General features: G+C 61.8%; 4 protein-coding genes across 4 annotated transcripts; all 4 read right to left on the bottom strand.

The window, feature by feature from the left end:
- Positions 1-136: 136 nt before the first annotated feature.
- Positions 137-3,652, bottom strand: A1Q1_02743 (uncharacterized protein; the record flags this gene model as incomplete). The annotated part of the gene is made up of 1 exon (XM_014328655.1): positions 137-3,652. One exon carries the CDS (start codon positions 3,650-3,652, stop codon positions 137-139), a length of 3,516 nt encoding a protein of 1,171 aa, XP_014184130.1.
- Positions 3,653-8,487: 4,835 nt separating this feature from the next.
- Positions 8,488-13,400, bottom strand: A1Q1_02742 (uncharacterized protein; the record flags this gene model as incomplete). The annotated part of the gene is made up of 4 exons (XM_014328654.1): positions 8,488-11,337; positions 11,391-13,022; positions 13,209-13,231; positions 13,283-13,400. 4 exons carry the CDS (start codon positions 13,398-13,400, stop codon positions 8,488-8,490), a joined length of 4,623 nt encoding a protein of 1,540 aa, XP_014184129.1.
- A 990-nt stretch (positions 13,401-14,390) lies between these two features.
- On the bottom strand, positions 14,391-15,469 carry A1Q1_02741 (uncharacterized protein; the record flags this gene model as incomplete). Its single annotated transcript, XM_014328653.1, has 4 exons — positions 14,391-14,414; positions 14,470-14,502; positions 14,564-14,839; positions 14,900-15,469. The coding sequence occupies 4 exons, from the start codon at positions 15,467-15,469 to the stop codon at positions 14,391-14,393; spliced, it is 903 nt and encodes a 300-aa protein (XP_014184128.1).
- A 526-nt stretch (positions 15,470-15,995) lies between these two features.
- On the bottom strand, positions 15,996-20,027 carry A1Q1_02740 (rRNA primary transcript binding protein; the record flags this gene model as incomplete). Its single annotated transcript, XM_014328652.1, has 3 exons — positions 15,996-17,681; positions 17,730-18,273; positions 19,135-20,027. 3 exons carry the CDS (start codon positions 20,025-20,027, stop codon positions 15,996-15,998), a joined length of 3,123 nt encoding a protein of 1,040 aa, XP_014184127.1.
- Between the last annotated feature and the right edge of the window lie 470 nt (positions 20,028-20,497).

Below are 20,497 nucleotides of genomic sequence, written 5' to 3'. Positions count from 1 at the left end.
CTTCGTTGGGAATGAGAATGCATAGTGGTACATTGATGAGAGTAAGCTATACACAAGACCGAGAGCCCAAGAATGTAAAAGTCGGAATGTCAAGATAGGTTTATGAGATGAAGTTTGCTGAAGATGATCGAGGCGACTAGGGGAAGACACTCGGTCCGAAACCAGCCTTCGGGGCCCTCCTCGATACCGCCGTGCCATTGTAATCCGCCGTGTTCTGCCACACATTGTTGCCCCACCAATTGACGCTGATCTCCTTCACGTCAAAGACGAGGTAACACAGGATCTGCGCGAGCACACAGCCGACGCCGAGCCCGGCGCCAAGGACATAGTTGTACTTGATCCACCAGCGCGTGTGTCTTCGGCGCGTGTAGTAGTTTGCGCCAAACACGATCGCAGTGAAGGTCGCAACGTGCATGAAGCTGACCGTGGGCCAGAAGTAGGCGCTGGAGAGCATGAGAGGAACGTTGATGGCGCCGAGCGCGTTGAGGACCGAGGCGAGGCAGGGCGCACTGACACCGGGGAGGTGGGTGAGGACGGCGGCGCGGCGGCGCGCATAGTACAGGACCAAGGGGAGGAGGGCGCCGGCGAGCAGTACCCACAGCTGGGAACTGTATGGTGCTCCGGCGGCGAAGAGGCGGCGGGGACCGATCACGCCCCAGATCACCGATGCAGAATAGTCGGCCGTCGTGAACGTGCACTGGTCGCAGGGAGGAACCCACGCCAGCATGCCCGCGTTCACGAGGACGCACACGATGAGACCGATGACTTGCACGATGAACAGGTCCTGCGGGGGCACCTTCATGTAGTGCCCGAGCTTGAGGCCGCGCGTGAAGCCGACCGTGGCGTGGACGGTCTGCAACCCCAGGGACTTGAAGAGGAGCAGCGGGATCGGTCGTCCGGGCCACAGGAAGCCCGCGACGAGCTCGTAGATCACGTTCGTGGGCGGCGTAAAGGTCGTCACTCCTGCCATGAAGGTGGAGGGGATCGCGAAGAGCGCGCCGAGAATCAGACCAAGCACGACACCCCACACGGGCAGCTCCGTGTCGTACACCTCCACGCCGATGATGCCACACACAAAGCATACGAGGAGCAGAACGCCAAACCACCAACCGGGAATACCCTTGTACGCACGCATCATCTTGGCGTGCACATCGGGCGGCTCCTCGTCGCCCTTCTTGCGAAGGCAGCGCCAGAAGTGCGCTCCGTGGTGCACTGCGAAATGCGTCAGGACACTTGTCGCAACGCCAAAGGCCATGAGGTGGGTTGCGTGGTACGATGCCGCAAAGTAGATCGGCGAGTAGGCGTGGTACGCCTCCTCGTTCAACCTGTCGCCCTGCAGCACGCGGGTAACGTTGTAGGGCATCCCGAAGCGGTCGGCAATGCGCGAGCTCGACATTGGCATATACCCCGTGAACCACTTGTTGGTGTAGTACAGCGCGGGAGCGATCATGCAGTAGAACAGCGACCAGCCGAGGAAGATGTTCAGCGCCGTCAACCATGGGATGTAGAACGGGGTCGCCATCTTCATGACTTGCGTATAGTCGAGTGTCACGGGAAAGAGACCCATGCCGGTCGCGACGCCAAAGACTTGGTTCACCGTAATGTTGTGAGGCGCAATCCACGTCGGGAAGTCTGGGAACGCCATTGCTGAGAACAGCCGCGCCGGAATTGGGGTGTACAGGAACATGCCGAGGGCCGATAGCCCGAAGAACCTCTTGCGGCTGATGCCCCTGCCGTCCGAGCTATCCGCATGTAGCGTATTCAGCAGAGTCGTCGTGCCGAGCAGTTCGGGCCAGAGGAGTGACGCAGATTGGACCGCGCTCCTCTGCAGCAGGTACGCAAATGCGGAGCCCGTTGCCTGCGTCACGATACAGAGCAAGATCGTGAACATTGCGTTGTGACTGATGTGGTAGTTGCGCTTCAATGTCGCGATCGAGATGACGACGCCGCACACATTGCCGCCAATGTCACTCATCGCCACAATCAAAGAGTGCTCCTTGATGTTAAACGAGCACGGATTCAGGTCGAACGTGAACCCGCCGAGCCACTTTGGCAGCTTCCACTCGCCGATCGGCAGGATCCACGCCAGCAGCTGGCCGAACGGGTACGCGAAGAAACACACGAGCGTCGGCGCAATATACGGTGCGGGTGGGCGCAGGCGGAAGAACGTGTTGAGTGCGGCGCGAATCATCGTCATGAGAATGCCGATGAAGAACACGCGGAACGTGAGGGCCGGCATCTCCGGGTCGTCCAGGTTCGACACGGCCGCGCGCACCTCAGGGTACGGGCTGTCCTCGTCAAAGGACGAACGCGGGCTGATACTCGTATTCAGCTCGCCACCGATGCCGTCGCCCCACGTCGTGACGCCGTGCGGGACCGTCTGCTCCGTTCGCTCTGTAGCTTCGGTGTACGCCGTCTTTGGGCGCTTCAGCAGCACGGGGCGAGAATCATTATTCTGGTCTAGCTGGTCGAGCTTGTCGCCGCTCGCTTGCGGGTCGGTCGGCTTCACGCTGGCAACGTCAGCTGGTGGCGGAGGATAAACGTGGCGCCGGCGCAAGCCACTCTCCTCTGGCGGAGTATCGTAGCGCCAATCTCTGAAAGCAGAGCGGTTCAGATTCGGCTCGAGCAGCGGCTCCCGTACTGTCGAATGCTGGTACGCCGTTGTCGTCGGCGACCCGATAGGCTGTCCCAGCTCAACGTCGACAGCGGTGTTCCGCTTGCTGAGGGTGTCGGCATTGTTGCCAAAGGTGGAGTCCGAGTTTCCTGGCAATGGCACCGGTTGTCCGACGGTGAGCCGATCACTCGGGATGTATGCCTCCTCGGGCGTCGCGAACGCGAAGGTGCCTTCCTCCGGGACAGAGTAAGGGATGGGTGCCTGCTGGCCGGCGTTCGTCCAGGGGTTGGCTGTCGATGACTCTGGCGGGGCGTATGGGTTCGCATAGTCAGCTAAGGAAGAGTCGTGGCTGCGACTGGCGTGATACTGCTGCTCCTCTGGCAATGACGGGTTCGAGAAGGCGAAGACGCCGTCAGTGTCCTCTTCGTCGTCGCGCGTTGGCCGCAGCGGGCGGTGCGAGTTGTATGACGACGCCCCCTCTTCTCCCGGTGTCGTGAGGTGACGCGCTTCCGATGTCGTCGGTGACGAGAAGGCAAATGTTCCTGCGTCGACACTGTCGAGGCGCTGCAAGCCTTGCGGGTATTGCAGAGAAGTCATGGAGCGAGTGGAGGGACGGGCGGTCGACGGGCGGTGCTGCCCGCTGCTGCCGCCCGCACTGCTGCCGTCCCGCGACGAGGGAAGCGAGGCGGGAGGCCACGGAGAGGCTGGCGGCGCGAAAGCAAAGACTCCATCTCCACCGTCGTCATGGCGTTGCAGGCCGGGCGGATACTGGTGTATCGGCGGAGCGTCGGACGTCGGTGGTCGCGCAAACGCAAAGACGCCGTCTACGTCTTCGTCGTCGTCGTGTGGTCGGATGGGGCGGGGTGTGTTGTCGTGGGAACGGCTTAGTGGGCTGGAGGTGTGGTGTGGGCCCTCTTCCTCGTCGTGCTCAACGATCGACGATGGCTGGCCGGCACCGCCGAAGCGCGTTGGCAAGGGCGCGAGCGCTATCGGCGGCGGCGGACGACCTCGTCTCGTTGACGGTCGTTCGCCATCCATGCTATGCAGCGGGACAGCTGTCTTCGCTGTCTCGCGCTATACGGTTGGCTTGCGGATTGTGTTTAGGGTGTAAGACAGCTTGATGGTATGCCGAGGTGTCGGGTCTTTTGTGTACTACGGGTCGGGCGCGCGATCATGAACTTTGGATCTGTGGGACCTGTGGAACGGGTTGGTGGGTATGTCAAGAGTGGATATTAGCTTCAGGGGGAAGGGTGCGCGGGAGGGTGTGCTTTTGTGGAACGGAAGTGTTCAAGAATTGTGCAGAGCTTCGAGAACAACAAGGCGATGGGCGCGGAAAGCTGATAGAGGGGTCGTCTACGCTCGCCGGATGCGCATTAGCCTATCGTCGAAAGCACTCCTGTTGGCCAGCTGGTGCGGGGTTGACAGAGTGTCGTAATGGTGGGAAAGGGATGGCGGAGGTGTGCAGGAGCGGATGATGTGTGATGAGGGGTGATTACGAGATGGCCGAGTTGTGGGATGGGTTGAAGAGGCAACGACGACCCGAAAGATGGGAATGGGTGGGTGCGAGAGAGGGAGGCGGAAGGGATCGAAGACGAAGAAGTGGTTGGTGCGTCGGAGTCCGGAGAGTTACGTGTTAGGGAGACAGCAAGAAGCAAAGATGAAGTGACGAAGAGCAAGATGACTGTGGTCGCGGTGGATACGGTCGGGCTGAGCCTACAATGCGACGCGCTGCTGGAGCTCGGTCATGACCTTGGGCAGGATCGAGTCCTAGACCTGTTCCAGCGTTCGGTGCTGGAGCATTTCAACGGCAGCGTTTCTCTGCTCTGCATGCTCTGGGCTGTTGCTCGACTGTGGGATCTGAAGCGCGGGCTTCCAGGGGCCCTGCAGGCCGCTCAGGATCAAGGAGCGATACCAGATCCTCCCTCCCTCGCCTTCCTGAGTCGACCAGGACTGGGCTCAGGTTCTCCTCTGCCCAAGCCATGCCCAGCCAGGACTCTGCCAAGCGGCCCGCTGAAAGCCCCGTGAAAGCCCCCGGATGTGTCCGCCCCCCCGTCCCATCCCCGCCCTCTCCAGCCAGTGGTGCTCAGCTTTTCGCCGGCGGTAGGTCTACATTCCCAAGATCTCTCCGTATCTTCCTATGCTTCTCTCCGCGCAGCCGCGGCTCAGCACCTCGCCTGCATGCTCGCCCTCGTGACGCTCAGCTCGAGACCCCACTACTCACTCATCACGAACTCGCTCTGCACACCATGCTTAGTCTTTCCCCTTCCCAGTAAATGCCAAACGTCAGCATTTGTCTAACGTCAGCATACTATTCGTGTGCCACTGGCCCCTTGGGGTTAGCTGTTTGTCGGAGCCCGAACAAATGCGATTAGCGCAGGACGCCAATGTCGGAATCAACGCAGAGTTTGCATGGCGTAGAGGTGGACATGCACCAAAATACTCCAGACACCAGCAAACGAACGAGGATGCTGAAAGCTTGAACTCGTTCCCAGGGACTGGACAGGGCAAGGGGAGAAGCCATCGGGGTTCCAGGGGACGGTGGCAGCGCTGGCGCTAAGGATATGACTGAATCGTGCCTTCCCGTCCCTCACTGCTCTGCTTGCAAGCAAGCAAGCAAGCAAGCTTCATGACCTGGCTAACCAGACAGCCCAGCTGACGTCTATGCTGGAGCGTGATTCCGAATCAAGTTTGCACCATCCGGTGCACAGGTACTGCGTACTCTCGTTAATCTTGGAGCTCGGAGCCCGTGGAGAAGGATTCGAAATCGATCACTCGTTTGCAGTGCAGGAATGCTGGCGTACACGCAGGACATGCAGCAGAGCAACGCAGCGGGGTGTGGAGCCCAATCAAGAACTGCGCACGGCTCCCCGCTCGCCTCCTCGATCATGCGATCATCTTGTCGTCGTTCGCCCCCGGAAATAGAAATCTGCATAGCGTCGAGCAGAAGACGAAGGGAACGCACGGCGTCTGCGTGTGCCATCTGCTGCGTGGTGAGACACGGTACGCACGTCTATTGATGGTAAAGTGAGACGCTGAAATGGCCCAAAGTCTTCCTTCCGCTGTGCGTTCCCTGTTCCCCTCATGGTGACCGAGCTCCCCGACCCAGAAATTCTGAGGCGGACCGCGGACCGGACCCCGAGACCTGCTGCGCTTGGCGGGTGACTATCCGTCTATCTGCAATCCTCGACTTCCTTTGACTTTCTCTCTCTGCATTGTCCGGTATGGCAACACCAAAAATCGCGCATGTCAAGCAGCAGCAGACGAGGAACGCAACCAGATACCTTTTGTACCGAGGCGATGCGCGCGTGACACCGAAGGAAGGGCTGAATTGCATAAGGTGCAGACAAGGTTTGTTCGCTGATCTGATTCAATCCATTCGCGCGCCCAGGCTCTGCCAGCCCCGCTCCCGCATGACCTATCAAACCTGGCTTGTAAACCTATTTGACCCGTTCTGAAAGCGGTTTGGACGCTAGACTCAGCGCCAGCTGAGATGCTAGAACGCAGTGATGACGGACGTATTGCTAATACCCTCGGTCACGCCTGCTCCAAGCGCGCTTGGCTCCATTGATGGACCTGGCGGGAGGCGAGTTTGGCTCACAATGGCGTGGGTTTGGTCTGCCTCGCAGGACTTTGGCTCGGTCACGCCGTTCCAGAAATCGTCGTGGCCTCCTCTGCTGCAAAACGACCGCACCTGCTTGGACTATCGGCACGCCGAGTAACAGGGAATGCGATCACCGAGAAACAGCGAGCAGATCTGCACGCCGGGGGGTATGCCGGACTTTGCCGTACTGACAAGCCCGACAAGGCATTCGGCCGAATCACTGCTCGCGGAGGGGGGTAACGGAAATGTCCCCCGAGCAGCATTCAGCGCTGTTACAACGGTGAAGAGCGGCGGAGCCGGTTTGCTGGAAATTGGGTGGAAATGGAAGCCGGCCCTATGTCCCTGGCGGGGTCATCCTGGTGGCGTCCGGAAACCCTACCCCCGTAATTCCAGGAAGCAAAATTCGCCTGAAAGTCGGCCTGAACATGAACGTCTTGAACCTCAGACACGACGTTTTCAGGCGTTTCCATTCCCCCTATTCCCTCGGCGGCCGCTCCGTGCTCTGGTCTCCGGCCCGCTCGGCACGGCTGGCTGGGGGGGGTTAGGTCGGCACAAGCCAACTCGGAAGGCCGGAGCGCCGGCGAAGGGTTAGACGAGTCTCTGCGACGGCTCACGTATGTGCGCTGCTGCGTCTGCTGCGCCATTTGACCGTGAATCCGGGCCCAGGCATCGGCTTCGTACCTGCCGAGACTGGCGGCAGAAGCAGAAGACGACGACCAGGGGCCGAGCCCAAAACGCCTCGTACGTTACACTCAGCGCCACATCTGCAAATTTCTTCTGTCCCCCTGTCTCTCCTGCTGTCAATACTCGTCCCCAAAGCAGCGCACTCCAGGCAAATGCTGTCGCAATCCTTGCCCGCAGTCTGTAGATCATCGACGCCTCTGACCGAGCTCACGATGTGTATGCCGGCACTCGGCCACATCGGGGCCTGAAGATCCCCCAGTCCCGTCATTCAGCCTCCCAACCCCCCTGGTTCTGGTGAGAAGGGCGAGCGCCATGGCACGGTGGCACCGGTGCCACGGTGCCACGGGCGCTCAGGCGTAGGCGGCGCATTCCTCAGACGCCGTGCGATTGGAAAGCTCACTGGTCCACTGGGGTACCAGTGCAGTGGTGCATGCAGAGCAAAACTTGCAGAGCTCAAAGATAGGGAAGAAGCCAGTGGCAGCCGAGTAGAGCGGCCCGCCTGACCGCCTGCCCGTGGCAGTGGCAGTCGGTGACACAGGTCTTGTCTCGTGTACTGAATCGAGGGCTGGCGCTGGCGTCAGTACCGGCGCGCCGACGAGCTGAAGAGGTGGGCAATGTATCAATGTGGGCACAGTTGGCGGCGTGCGGTGATCTGCGGCGGCCATCATTGTGCAGTGTCCTCCTACAGCGCACGTAGCGTGCGGCGCAGCCTTGGCCCGCATCATGGCCCTCTGGCACTGACACAGATGGCGCAGTACTTTGGCGCAGTAGGTTGGCGCCGAGGAACCGAACTGCTCGAGCTCCCGCGTCGTACCTGTGACACTTACCACGGCTTCCTTGTACCTGGGCAGAAGAGAGCTCGGACAGAAAGAATGTATCGGTAGAACTCCACGGTACGCCTGTACCTCTGTGTCTGACCGCCGCGAGCTTGCCCTCATCATTTCATGTTGCGGCGTGTGCGGTGACTTCCGTTGGTCCATGGGGTGAGGCCTACACGGCATCTCGGCACGTCGACGTCTTCGTTTGGTCCGACCACGGCCGCCGGACAGGTAGGGAGACCGTGGGAGACGTTGAAACTAGCAAAGGCTTCCTCCAACCTCGAGGTCTGTACGGGCCTCGACTTGAACGCGGTGTGTGTGGTGTGTAGAGTGTCGTGCTCATGTGTAGGCCGGAGGGAAAGCACTCGTGGGAAACGTTGAATCTAGCAAGAGCTTCCTCCAACCTCGGATACCCGTTCCCGTCCCGACTTTCCAGAATCTGCTTGTCTGTGTGGGCGGGCGTTCGCGCCGGCGTCGCGCGCCTCAGCTGTGTCTGAACATCCGCGATGACAGCCTGCTTACGATGGCGACGTCGCTCGTCGTGACCCGTGCTCGGCGCAATGTTCATTCCATTCATATTCTGTACCAGCCCGATCCAGGGCGCTGTATGGCTATATTAGTGGCTGCGGGTGCAGGTACGGTATCTGATTATCGCGGCTAGGAGAGATGGTTGTGGTTTCAAGAAGTTGAGCAAAAAGAGGAAAAGCAGAGTCCCAACGACCAGAGGCAGTCGGGGCAGAAACGTTCAAACGGGTCACTCTATAGGGGACTTATCCCTTGTGGCTGAAGGCGTGCTTGAGCTTGGAGAAGAAGCCGCTCTTCTTCTTCTTGACCTGCGGGTGCTGCTGGGCCACCGCCGGGTCCTTGTTAAGGAAGTCGCTTCCGCCAGCAGCTCCAACAGACTGCGAAGGCACCTGCGTCGCCGTGCTGCTCGTGATGGCGCTGCCGTGCTGCTTGCCGACGGTGCCAAACTCGCTGCCGGCGGCGCTCTCGGTGGCACCGGTGCGGCCGACGGTGCCGGCGTTACTGGCAGTGGTGGGCTGAGCGACGGTCGTGTGCTGCGCGACGTTGCCCTGCGAGTCGACCGCAGTCTTCTGCACGGCAGTGGCACCCGTCGAGGGGTTGTGCTGCACCTGCGTAGCGGCGGCAGGGACGTTAGACGCTGGCCGCTGCGAGGCAGCGTACGACTCGTCCTTACCCTCGTGGGCGACCGAGGAGCGCTTGCCGAAACCGAGCGAGCTGAAACGCTTCGAGAAGCTGCCGGAGCGCTTCTCCTTGTCGTGGTGGTGGTGGTGGTGCGGCGGGGCTAAGCCACCCTGGGTCGTGTTAGACGCAGTGGTAGTGCTCGTCGACGGCGCGGGGGGAGCGGGCGTCTGCGGGCTGCCGGCACCGAGCTGGGTGCGGCCGTCAGGAGTGGCACCGACGACACCGCTCTTAACGCCCGTCGTGCTGGCAGCGACGCTGTCGCGGCCCTGCTGGAGCGACGAGTTGACACCGGCAATGCCAGAGGTGACGCTGTCACGCGCACCGGTCAGACCAGCGGTGGAGCCAGACTGGACACCAGCGACACCGGACTGGACGCCCGAGACGCCAGAGTTGACACCAGACTGGACACCGGCAGCAGAGGTGTTGACACCGTCGGCAACGTTCTTAGCGGCCAGGCCGACGACTCCGGCGAGACCACCGGCAGCGGCGCCGGTCGCGACGTTGCTCGAAACAGCGGCGCGCTGAGGGGCGTCAGTGCCGACCTCGCCGCCGGCGTTGTTGGTCGTCGAGCCGACGACCTCACCGGTGGGCGAGCGGATGTTGCCCGCAGCGTCGACGGTGCTGCCCTGGGTCTGGTGCGACGTCTGCTGCGAGATGGGAGCAGTGGTACCGGCAGTGGTCGAGCCGGGGTACTGCTGCTGGCCAGAGTACTGCGAGGGCTGGGACTGGCCGCTGTGGGTCGAACCGACGGCACCGACACCAGTGTGCGCGCCAGACTGCTGCTGGGCCTGGTGCGTAAGACCGGGGTGCTTCTGCGCCTCAGTGGCACCGGGGTTCTCGTTGAAGCCGGCGCCAGAGTGGCCGACCTTGGCCTCGGTGGGGGCGTGGGGCTTCTGGTCCGAAGTGTTGCTCAGAGGCTTCGAGAGACCGGCCATGGCGTCGTCGGCCGAGAGGTTCTTGGACGTCTCGCCCTTGGCCTCGGCCTCCTCGAGCGCGCGCTGGTGCGCCATGACGTTGCGGTCCTGGCTCGAGAAGAGCTGGGCCGTGCCGCCGGCACCGTGACCGGTCGAGGAGGTAGTGACGGGGCCCTTGATGGGCTTGATCGTCGGCGCGGGGACGGTGCGGTTGTTGGCCGCGGCGGCCTGGCGCTGGCTGGGAATGTCCGTGTCCTGGGCACGGAACACCTCGGCCTTGACCTGGGGCTGGTTGGTGGGGTTGCCGTAGGTGCCAGTGGGAGGGCGGGGCTCGAGGTCCTCGCCGTCGTGAGGCGAACGGTCCTTGTTGTTGACACCAATGGGGGGCTGGCTGTCCGAGACGTTCGAAGACTGCTGGCGGGAAGCGCCGTTGAAGCCCTTGCCGCCGTTGGGCGCGTCACCAGCCTTGGTGCCAGAGGTCTCAGAAGACTTGCTCTGACCGTCCATGTTCGGGATGGTGCTGTGCTGGTTCTGGTCGTAGCTGGTAGCAGGGTTGAAGGTCAGGTCCCTACCCGAGGTCTTGCCAGTGATCTCGTCCTCAAGGTCGTACTTCTTGCGCTGGTCCTGGCTCTTGCCGTCGTTGCTGCGCGTGGCCGCGGCGTAGTTGTGCGAGCCTGAGGAGGAGGCGCCGGCGACGGAAGCTCCAGTAGCAGCGGCGCCGGCAGCAGCCGCACCAATGATCTCGGTGCGGGTGTGCGACGGCGCGTTCGGGTCGTACGTAGTCTTCGAGAACGTGGGGTCAGGGTGGTGAGCGGCCTGGGCGGGCTGAGAAGCGGCACCAGTGGTGGAAGTGCTGGCGGCGGCAGCGGTGCCGGTCGAGCCAGTCTGGCCGGGCACAGAGCGCGAGATGGTCTCGTCGCCAGTGTAACCGGCGCCAGCACCGTGAACGGTAGTGGCAGGGCCCTGGGCAGACGAGGACTGGTTGCCAAGACCGTGGACGGTCTGAGTCGGGTCAGCGCCCTGCGCGGACTGGGCCTGGGTGCCAGTGCCGACGGCACCGGAAGAGGTGGTGTCCTTCTTGACCGAGGTCTCGGGAGAAAGCGAGCCACCAGTGTAGGGAACCTGCTGCTGCGAGCCGGTGGGGACGGTGGTCGCACCAACGGCGGCAGCGGTGCCAGCGACGGGAGCAGCGACAGCGGCACCCTGCGAGGTAGTCTCCGAGGTGGGGGTCGCGACGGAACCGGCAGGAACAGCCTGAGAGCGGGAAGCGTCGATGGGGGCGGCCGTAGCAGCCGAGGCGGGGACAGTGGTCTGCGAGCCGGCGATGATGGCGGCGCCGTCGGTGGGAGGCACAGACTGAGGGTGCTTGAGCCCGTCGATCATCTCCTGGAGCTGGTTGACGGCACCCTCAGGCGGGTGGGTGCCGACAGGCGAGACAGCGTCGCTCGGTCCCTCGACCTGGGGAAGGTGCTCCACGTCAATACCGCGGCGCTTGGCCTCCTCGATCGAGACCTGATGTCAGCTCATACAGACCCTGCCACAACTAGACTTACAGGAGCAGCCTCGGGGGCAATGTCGACGCCGGTGGCGTTCTTAACGGCAGCGAAGGCGGCACCGCCGAGGGCAGCGACGCCAGCAGCAGCACCGGCGACGGCGCCGGCGGCCCTGTGCGAGATGGTCTCATGCTCGTGGGTGTCCGCAGGCTTGAAGGCCTCGACGTTGGTGCCCTGAATGTGGTCGGCGACGGGGCTGCCGTCCGGGTTCTGGAGCTGGGTAGCAGTGACCTGGGAGACGTCGGCCTGGCGGCCGACCTGCTCGCCCGAGTCGCCGAGCACCTGCGTGTCGGCGACGCGGTTGACGGTGACCTGCTGGCCGAGGTGAGTTCCATCGGCGGCAGAGATGTCGGCGCTGTCGACAGCGGTCGAGACCTCGGTCTGGCCGCGGAGGGTGGAGGGCTCGCGCTTCTCGACGAGCGCCTCGGTGCTGTCTCCGTAGCTGTCACCGTGGTCGTAGACGATCTCGGTCACCGTCGTGGTCTTGGTGACGACACCCTCCTGCTCGCGCTTGACGTAGGTCTGGGCGGACGCGACGTCGTCCTCGTGCGACGCCTCGCGGAACGCCGCGACGGAGGGGTTGCTGGCGGCAGCCTGGGCGCGGGCCTGCTCGTCGGACTGCGAGGACTTGTTGGCAGCGTAGGCGGTACCGGCCCCAACGGCGGCGGCGCCAGCAGCGGCAGTGCCGATAGCAGCTCCCGAGAAGCCAGTGTCAAAGTTGCGCGAGGGGTCCCTGGAGTCGTACTCGGCGACGAGGACCTGATCCGGCTGGTCGACCTGCGCGGTGGTGGGCGGCTTAACGGCCTCGGTGGGGACGGCAGAGTCGGTGATCGGCGCGGCAGTCGCAGACGAGTCGGTGGGGGGCGCGGACGTCGCGGCAGGAGCGGTCTCGTCAGTGATGAGACCGGCGGGAGCAGGCTGCTCGTCGGTAATGAGACCAGCGGGAGCAGGGGTCTCGTCGGTGATGAGCGCGACAGGCTTGGGCTCGTCCTCGATCAGCGCGACGGGAGGGGTCTCGTCCTTGATCAGGGCGACGGGGGCGGTCGACTCAGTCTCCTTGACAGGCTGAAGCTCCGAGTCAAGGGTACGAGCCGAAGGGTCGACGCCCTGGGTAGTCGACTGGGTAGTCACAGGCACATCGTGTCCGAGCTGATTTGAGGTGTCCAGGGCCGGGGTCGCGAAGGCAGAGGTGGTCGCCGGCGTCGTGGTGCCGGTAAAGGCAGAGCCCTCGTCGTCGTCATCCTCATCGTCGTCGTCACCGTCGACCGGAGCAGCTCCGCCGGCAGCCTGGGCGGCGGCGCGCTCCGCCTTCTTCTTGGCCTTCTTCTTCTCGTTCTTCTTCTTGTTCTTCTTCTTCTTGGCCTCGCTTGTCGTCGAGTTAGCCGCGGCAGCAGCGCCGGCTCCTCCGGCGAGAGCGGCTCCGGCACCGATCGCGGCCTTGTCGCCCGTCGAAAGTCCCGTGGACTGCGTCTGGGAGACGGCAGGCTGGGCAGTTGCTCCAGTCGAGACGGGGGCGGCAGTGGTGTCTGTTGGCACCGCAGCAGCGTCCGTCGATCGGTCATCGGTCATGGGCTGCGCTGTTCCCTTGGGCGCCTCGCTGGCGGCGGCCGTGCCCGTCGGCTTGGGCGGGGCCTGGTAAACCTGACTGTCAGCTGGTTCGTGTCTCGGGCGTCGGATCGCCATGACTCGCGTCGCACTCGAGCCCTCCGGTCGCGGCAGGCCGTGCGCCCCGGGTGTCCCAGACATCGCTCGTGTGTCACCGAGTCACCCGGAGCAGCGTGTCGCGATCGGCGTCCGTTTCGTGTCGGTCCAACTCACGTTGTTCACGTTTCCAGAGGGGTCTGCGATCCGTCAGCTCCGTACGCAACCACGCCCGCGCGTTCGCAACTCACCCCACTCCTTGTCCTCGTCCTCGCGGACCATCCACTCGCCGTCGAGGACGTACTTGTACGCCTGGCGCTCGCCCCACGGGAGCGGGACGTCAACGAGGAACGTGCCGTCCTCCTGCATCTCGAGCGGGGTCGCGGTCTCGGACCAGTTGTTGAAGCCTCCGGCAACGAAGACCTGTTTGTCAGCTATCGCCCGGTGACGTCGTTGGCTTTTTTCGAGGTCGTGTGTTTAAGTTACTGGTAGCCGAGTTGTTTACGCAACGCGGCCGACAACCTGGGTGCAAGCGACTAGGCACCATGCACGACGCGGTCGCCTGGTCGCCTGGACTTGGAGTGCGTTGTCCGCATGCTGGCTCCGCACATGCAAACAGCCGCACCGAGTGTTGTACGGCAATCGCACTCGGCAGGTGCTGTATGCAGTCGATGCCAGCCATCCACGCCGGGTAAAGGGCGTAAGGGGGCGACTCACCTTCTGCGGGCCGGCACCCCATGTAAACGTCCTTATGTGGTAGTCGTTCATGGTTGTCGGGGTGGTGGGTGTGGTATATTGGGCAAAGGAGAAAAGTCAAGGCCGTCGACGGGGTTGATGTTCGGTGGTGGGTGAGGGGGGTGCCCGGTGTGGGGCCTGACGACTGAAGGGCGGGACAAAGACAAGGTGCAACAGGAACAGTGAGGCAACAGGCCACGGCGATACAACATCAGGAATCAGGATATATTCGGCGCCGCAGTCGCTCGCCAGGCATGTATGTTGCCGCCTCAGAGGCTTCTAGCCTGAGAGAGGAAAGGTCTGCCCAGTCGACGGGCCCAGCGGGGCTTGAGGCAGCGCATTTTGGGACGTCGTCCTCGAATGATATCTTCGTATCGTCTGAATCAGACTTCATTACAACGGCATTCACCCCCGTCCCTGTTACCTCATAAGGAAATTTCACCCATTCCGGCACTCACCCCCCTTCCCACCCATCCCTACCAACAACCACTGCCTTGACCATGTGCAACTGTCATAGTCAAAACAAGACAAGAGCACAGGGGCCTCTAAATGCATTCGTCCTCGGACTTGGTCTACGATTTCTCTCAATGCATGCGTTCAAGATGGGGTTGTGGGTGTGGATGGTTACTCGTTCCAAGCGATGACAGCCTGTGACGTCAGTAACGGTGCTCGCGCGACAGAGCCGAGACAGCGCGCTACTCACCATGCAGAACAGTCCGAACGCCATTGCTCCGTACTGAATAAAGTTAGCTTGCCCAAATGACCATTTGAGCAGAGAGCCCACTCTGCACACTCACCTCCTTGAACGCCTGCTTCATGCTCCGCGACTCCTCGAGCAGATCGGGGATCACGCTGACACTGGCGATGTAGAGGAAGCCGCCGGCAGTCATAGGGATGACGAGCTCGCCGGGGCCGACGCTCGTGCCAAAGATGCCCTGGCCAGGGGCAACGGGGGCATCGGGGTTGCCGGCACCCGTCGTCTCCGCAATCCAGATGCCGAGGAAGGTGCCAACAAACGCGCCGACAGCAGTGAAGAACTGCGAGCCCATCGCCTGGTACTTGGTGAAGCCGGACTTGATCAGGATCGAGTAGTCGGCAACCTGATGTCAGCTCATGAACACAGCCTAGCTTACCTCGTGGGGGATCTCGTGGCAGAAGGTCGCGATGGTGGTAACGGCGCCGAGCTGCGGGCTCGAATAGAACGACGCGGCCATGGCAAGGCCGTCCGTGATGTTGTGCGTGAAGTCGCCGAACAGGTTGAGGTACGCCGAGAGCTTGAGCGAGGGGTTGACCTCCTTCTCCTCCTTCTCGGTGACGACCTCGACCTCGATGCCGTCTTCGCCCTTGACCTTGCGCTTGCGAAGCTCGCTCTCCGACTTCTTAACAGCCGTCGAGTTGCCCTCGACAGCGCCGTGGCTGTGGCCGTGTCCGTGGTGGTGGTGACCACCCTCGTTGCCCGCCTGCGCATTCAGAACACGCATCGTCTTGTCCAGGACGAAGAAGGCAGCGAAACCAGCGAAGATGGCACCGCCAATGACAATGTTGCGCTTCTCGTCGACAACAACGGTGCGGTCGCCATGCTCACCCTCGCCGAAAAAGACATGGGGGACGAGGTGCAGGAATACATCGCCGAGGAGACCGCCAGTCGCAAAAGCAATCATCGTGTTCAGCGATGCAGGGTCGAGATCGGCAGGGACGGCCATGAGGATGAAGTTCGGGACGGACGAGATGTAGAACGTCGCGAGCACTGCAGTCAGCAACACGACCAGCTCACAGTGACATACCCGAGTTCCACGCGGGGCTCTTGAAGGGGAAGAGCGCGTCGAAGAACTTCTTCATGCCGGCCGAGTGGTGGTGGTCATCCACGAGCAGGAGCTGTTGTCAGCTTAACTATACACCCTTGGCTCACCTTTTCGTCGGCACTCGCATGACCGGCGAGCAGCAGCGCGGCAATGACCGCGACGCTGAAGAGAGCGGTGCACGCGCGTGTCGTCCGGGCGTGCATGGTGGTAGAGTGTTGGAAAGCACAAGCACTGGGCGATCGAATTCGGGCCTCTTGTCGTGCTGTCACCCGACGCGTCCCGCCGCCATCCCTGTGCCGACATTTAGGTCCGCGATCTGGGACCTGAAACGAAAACATGGAGCACCGGATCGGCGCGTTTAGGCTGATGCTTGCGGCATGGCACAGAGATATGACCATCTGAAGACAAAATAAATGCATACATAGTCCTACAGATCCAGACCGTCGTTCTCGTCGATGCCCCCCCGGCCCGTGAGGTCGAGCTTGCGCTTGCGTCCGCCAAGCTCGCCCTTCTTGCTGTCGCGCGACACCTTCTCGCGGAGCGCGTCGACATCGACGCTGTCCTCGTCCTTGGCCCACTCCGTGACGAGGTGGCGGCCGAGCAAATGCGTGTGCTTGAGTGCGTCCATCGCACGCTGCGCCTCGGCATGCGTCGTGAACTCGAGGAAGGCGAAACCACGAGTAGACTGGGCGCCGGTGGCGGACATGGTCGACTTGCGCGGCACACGCAGGCTCTTCAGCGTGCCGTATGCGCTGAAGAGGGCGCGCACATCCTTCTTGGTCGCCTCGAAGGGCAAGTTCTTGACGAGAAGCTTGGTGCCCTTCGTCTTTCCCTCCTCCGACTTGGTCTTGTGCTTCTTCTCCACCTCGTCCTGGCCACGCTGGGCAAACTTGGCCTCGATCGCGTGTCCGTCGATCTTGAAGCCCTCCAGACCCGCGAGCGCCGCCTGCGCCTCCTTCTTCGTCTTGAAGCCGACGAAACCGTAACCCATCGACAAGCGCGCACCGGGGCGTTTCGGGTCCGGCTTGGTCTGCACGCGCGAGAACGAGTAGCCAGGCAGCGAGGAGAGCACAGACGCAAGCGTCTCGTTGGTAGTGGCCCAAGCCAGATTCTTGAGGAAGAGCGTGGCACCAGCCTCGTCCGACTCGTCCGGCTTGTCGCGCAGCGTCGCCTCGGCCTCGGCAACCTTCTCCGTGAGCTTGGCACGCTCCTCAGCCGCCTTGGCTGCCGGGGTCGAGATCGCGTTCGGGTCCTTGAACATGCCGACGGGACCCTTCTCGAGGTAGAGCACCGAGTTTCCGAGGCGGCGGTAGGCGAGTGCCTTGAACGCACGTCCGGCGTCCATGTTGTTCACAAACTCGACGACGCCGATGGTGCCAGCCGGCGGGAGGAGGACGCGCTTGAGGTCACCATGCGGAGCAAACAGGTCCTGGAGCTGCGTGATCGTAGTGCCGAAGGGGATGTTCTTGACGAGGATCGTGGTCTGAGAGCGGGGGACACGCGGCTGCAGCGAGTCGAGGACGATGCCCTCGTTCTCAAAGTGCGCCTTGGTCTCCGCGATAACCTGCGTCTCGGCGAGCGCGAGCTTGACAGCCGGGCTCATATCGTCCGATCCGTCGAGCAGCTCCGACTTGGAGACACCCATCCGCTTGGCGACGGAAGCGGCAACAGCGTCCGCATTCATGTAAAGCGTCGCCCAGTTCACGCCTCGAGCGCTGTCCGCCTTGCGCTTCTCGTCTTGCCGCTGCTTGACCTCTCCTCGCGCCTCGGTCGCCTTGCCGAGAACTTTGCCGTCGATAATACCCGCCACTCCGGAAGCGTTCTCTTGGCCTGGTCGTGCTCGTCCTGGAAGAACGTGGAGCAAACGTCCCTGGAACGTCGTCTTGTCGAGCGACTGGCGAGCAGACAGAGCGTTGTTCGGATCGCGGAACAGCACAAACGCCGTACCGAGCGGCTCGCCGGTGGAGTGAGAGACGGGCATGTGAACGTCGACAATGGGTCCGAACTTCTCGAAGTGCGCTTTGATGTCGTCTGCAGTGGCAACGAAAGCGAGGTTACGAACGAATAATCGTCCAGTGCTCAGAATCATCGCGTCCTCGGGGTCAACATTGGGCTCGTCGGATTCCTGATGTCAGTTAGCGTTAACGCAACATAAACTCACATCCTCATCTCCGTCGAGGGCAGCCTTCCTCTTGGCCAGCCACGCGGCATCGTCGTCGTCTTCATCATCGGCAGGGATCACCTCGGGCTCAGGCGTCGCCTTCTCTTTGCCCTTCTTGCTAGCCTTGGCCTGAGCGGTAGTACTGCTCTCAGCCGTAGCGCCGTCGGTACCCTTCATGACGTCCATGAACTCCTTGTACTGCTTTGAAGGGCCGGCTTCCTCCGTGGTGACATCCTCCGCCTTCTTGTCGTGCTTGTCGGTCTTCTGTCGCTTGGCTTTCGGGGCGAGCGGCTCCTCGCTAACAAACTCGACCTTGACCTTGCCTCCGCCAAAGACAAAGCTGCCGTTGAACCACTCCTTGACCTTGGCGGCATCTTCATCCGTCCGGAAGCCGACAAAGGCGAAGCGGCGCTTGGCAACGACCTTGGTGTCGGTGACGACCACGGACTGGAGTGTCTTCGGCTCGGTGAGCTTGGACTTGAACGCCTCGGGCGAGATGTTCGGCGGCAAGTTTTGGAAGATGAGTCGTGACCTGGTATCAGCTCTACCGCCCGAAACTTAGCTACTCACATTGTCGCTGGGAATGCAGTCAGAGCTTCAGAGACCTGGCGACCGCCGTCATATCTTCACAACAAAATATCTCTGCCCAGGCACGGGAGGGAGTCTTCCCATGGTGTTCTTCCGGTCACGTGTGGTTGCCACCCGGCGTCACAGAGACCGCTCCCTCCACCTTCCACCCGCGAGAAAGTGTTCAGACAACCCTCAGATGCTGATCCTTCACGGCTTCTCAGTTTCGAAGTTCCGCTCAACACCGCAAAAGACGACGCTCGTTGCCCTCACAATCTGACGTTTACCGAGAATCCATCAGTGTAAGGGGGCAAGGGATTCGGGGTGTTACGGTATACCCCGGGGTCGATCAACCTGGAAGAACTTCGCATGCCGCTCAGCGCTTGTCCACATTTTTCGCGACGGAACAAATCACGGCGCAGCAGATGACAACCTCGATTAACGCGCTTTGGCTCGAATTCTGCGTTCATTGTTTTGAAATAATCTAGGCGGAACTCATCACCCCCTTTATCTCTGCGCTTTCTGCGTTCACCTATCTCAGCACTACTGATGTCCCGCTCGCCCTCCCGCAGTTGTCCCTAGTGCCGCATTCAGAGGCCGGACGCGCTGTTATGGCGTTCTGCCGTTCGAGGCGAAGCTCTTCTTCACGAAGGCGCCCACAATCATGACGAGACGCACTCCCTGCATGCTCTCATGCAACACACTACACAGTGCTCTGACTATAGACACCTCAGCTGTTACAGGTAAACTTCATCCTCTTTGCGGACACTTCCTCTGGTTTGAACTAGCGCAGGAAGCTCCTGTCTTGTCAGTGCACATCACTGGCGGCGTTACTCACGTGTGGTAAGCGACGTTGTGTGCAACGAAGGGCTTGGTGCCGTCGCCGATGTACTCGATCTTGACGCAAGATCGAGTCATAGGGTCAAGTACAGTCGAGTAGATGGGGACGTTTCCGTGAGCGATCGTGAATTGGATGTCCGTGGGCTGCAGATGCGGGAAGTAGTCCTGCATGGAGGGTCCAACACTGGGATGAGGGTCGATGGTAACACGGAAGGCGCCGAAGGGCACGGGGGGCTGGTTGGCCGTGATCTCAAGGAGACCGGTGCGGATGGGAGGACAGAATGTGACGGAGGAACCCGTCGAGTTGGTGCGGCCGTTCTCCCACTGGCCCTCGAACTGGACGTGAGGCGCCTTGGTGATCTCCCTCGACTTGCCACGACTGACTCCGGGCTGCCCGATTGCAGTCGCGTGGTAGAAGGTGGTGCCGTTGTTTCCTCGGTATCCAAGCTCCCACCAGCCGTACTTGAGGCCGGTGATCACGCCCGCAATGCGGCCGTTCTCCAGCTGGATCTTCTCTCCCTTGGCTCCAAACACCTCGGGATCAGTGTTGTTCACGAGTAGGCTCAGCTTGTCGATGCCTGAGTTGCTGTTCCCGGTGATGTTGATGCCGGTGCCGATGAAGCGGAAAAGAGCAGCGGAGTAGTACGGCGAGTTGGCAGCGAGGTTCGAAGTCTCCCAGTCCCGGTTCCTCAGTTCGACGTAGTCGACCGTCGGAGTCAGGAAGTGCCACCGCTGCGACACCGGCTCGTGGGCAGGTTTGCCCGGAACGAAGCTGGTCGGCTCGGGCGGCGGAGCCAGTGTGCCGGACTCAGGGGCGGGCTCGAGCGACTCAGCGCATGCGAAGCCGGCAAGGAGGAAGAGGGGAAGTTTGAGCATTGCTGTAGATACCATCGTTGAGGTGTGCTGCGGATCTGGTGTGGCTATGCAACCAGCTTATATGTTTCTCCAGATGGCACAAACAAGGTGACGGAGATGGCCTCGGATCCGGACGGGAAGCTTCAAGCTTCAGTCCGTCGTGCAGACGGCGACGTGCCTGTGTGAACGGACAGAGGACGGGACGGATGCTCGGTCCCACCTTGAGCGCCGGAGCGGAGGGGCAGAGGGCGGCGTGAAACGCATGACCGCGAATCAAGCGCGTCGCGCTCCGGGGTCCCAGAGTGCCTTCCCATGTCTGAATGCCAAGCTCCAGATATAAGGCTTCATCGTCGGCTGCCCTCGCATCCTCCCACATTCTCCCACGACCCCACATCCTCGCATGCCGCGATCGAACCTTGTAAGTTGCAGGATGTCCCCTCCTCGGCCTCCTCCTGTCTGCTGGAGATGCAGGGAGATGCACGAATGCATCCACGGGAAGCGGTCTC

Source organism: Trichosporon asahii (genome assembly GCF_000293215.1).
Source record: "Trichosporon asahii var. asahii CBS 2479 unplaced genomic scaffold scaffold00003, whole genome shotgun sequence".
Taxonomy (NCBI): Eukaryota; Fungi; Basidiomycota; class Tremellomycetes; order Trichosporonales; family Trichosporonaceae; genus Trichosporon; species Trichosporon asahii.
Note: the sequence above shows the minus strand (reverse complement) of the source record. Positions and strands in the feature narration are given on the sequence as shown.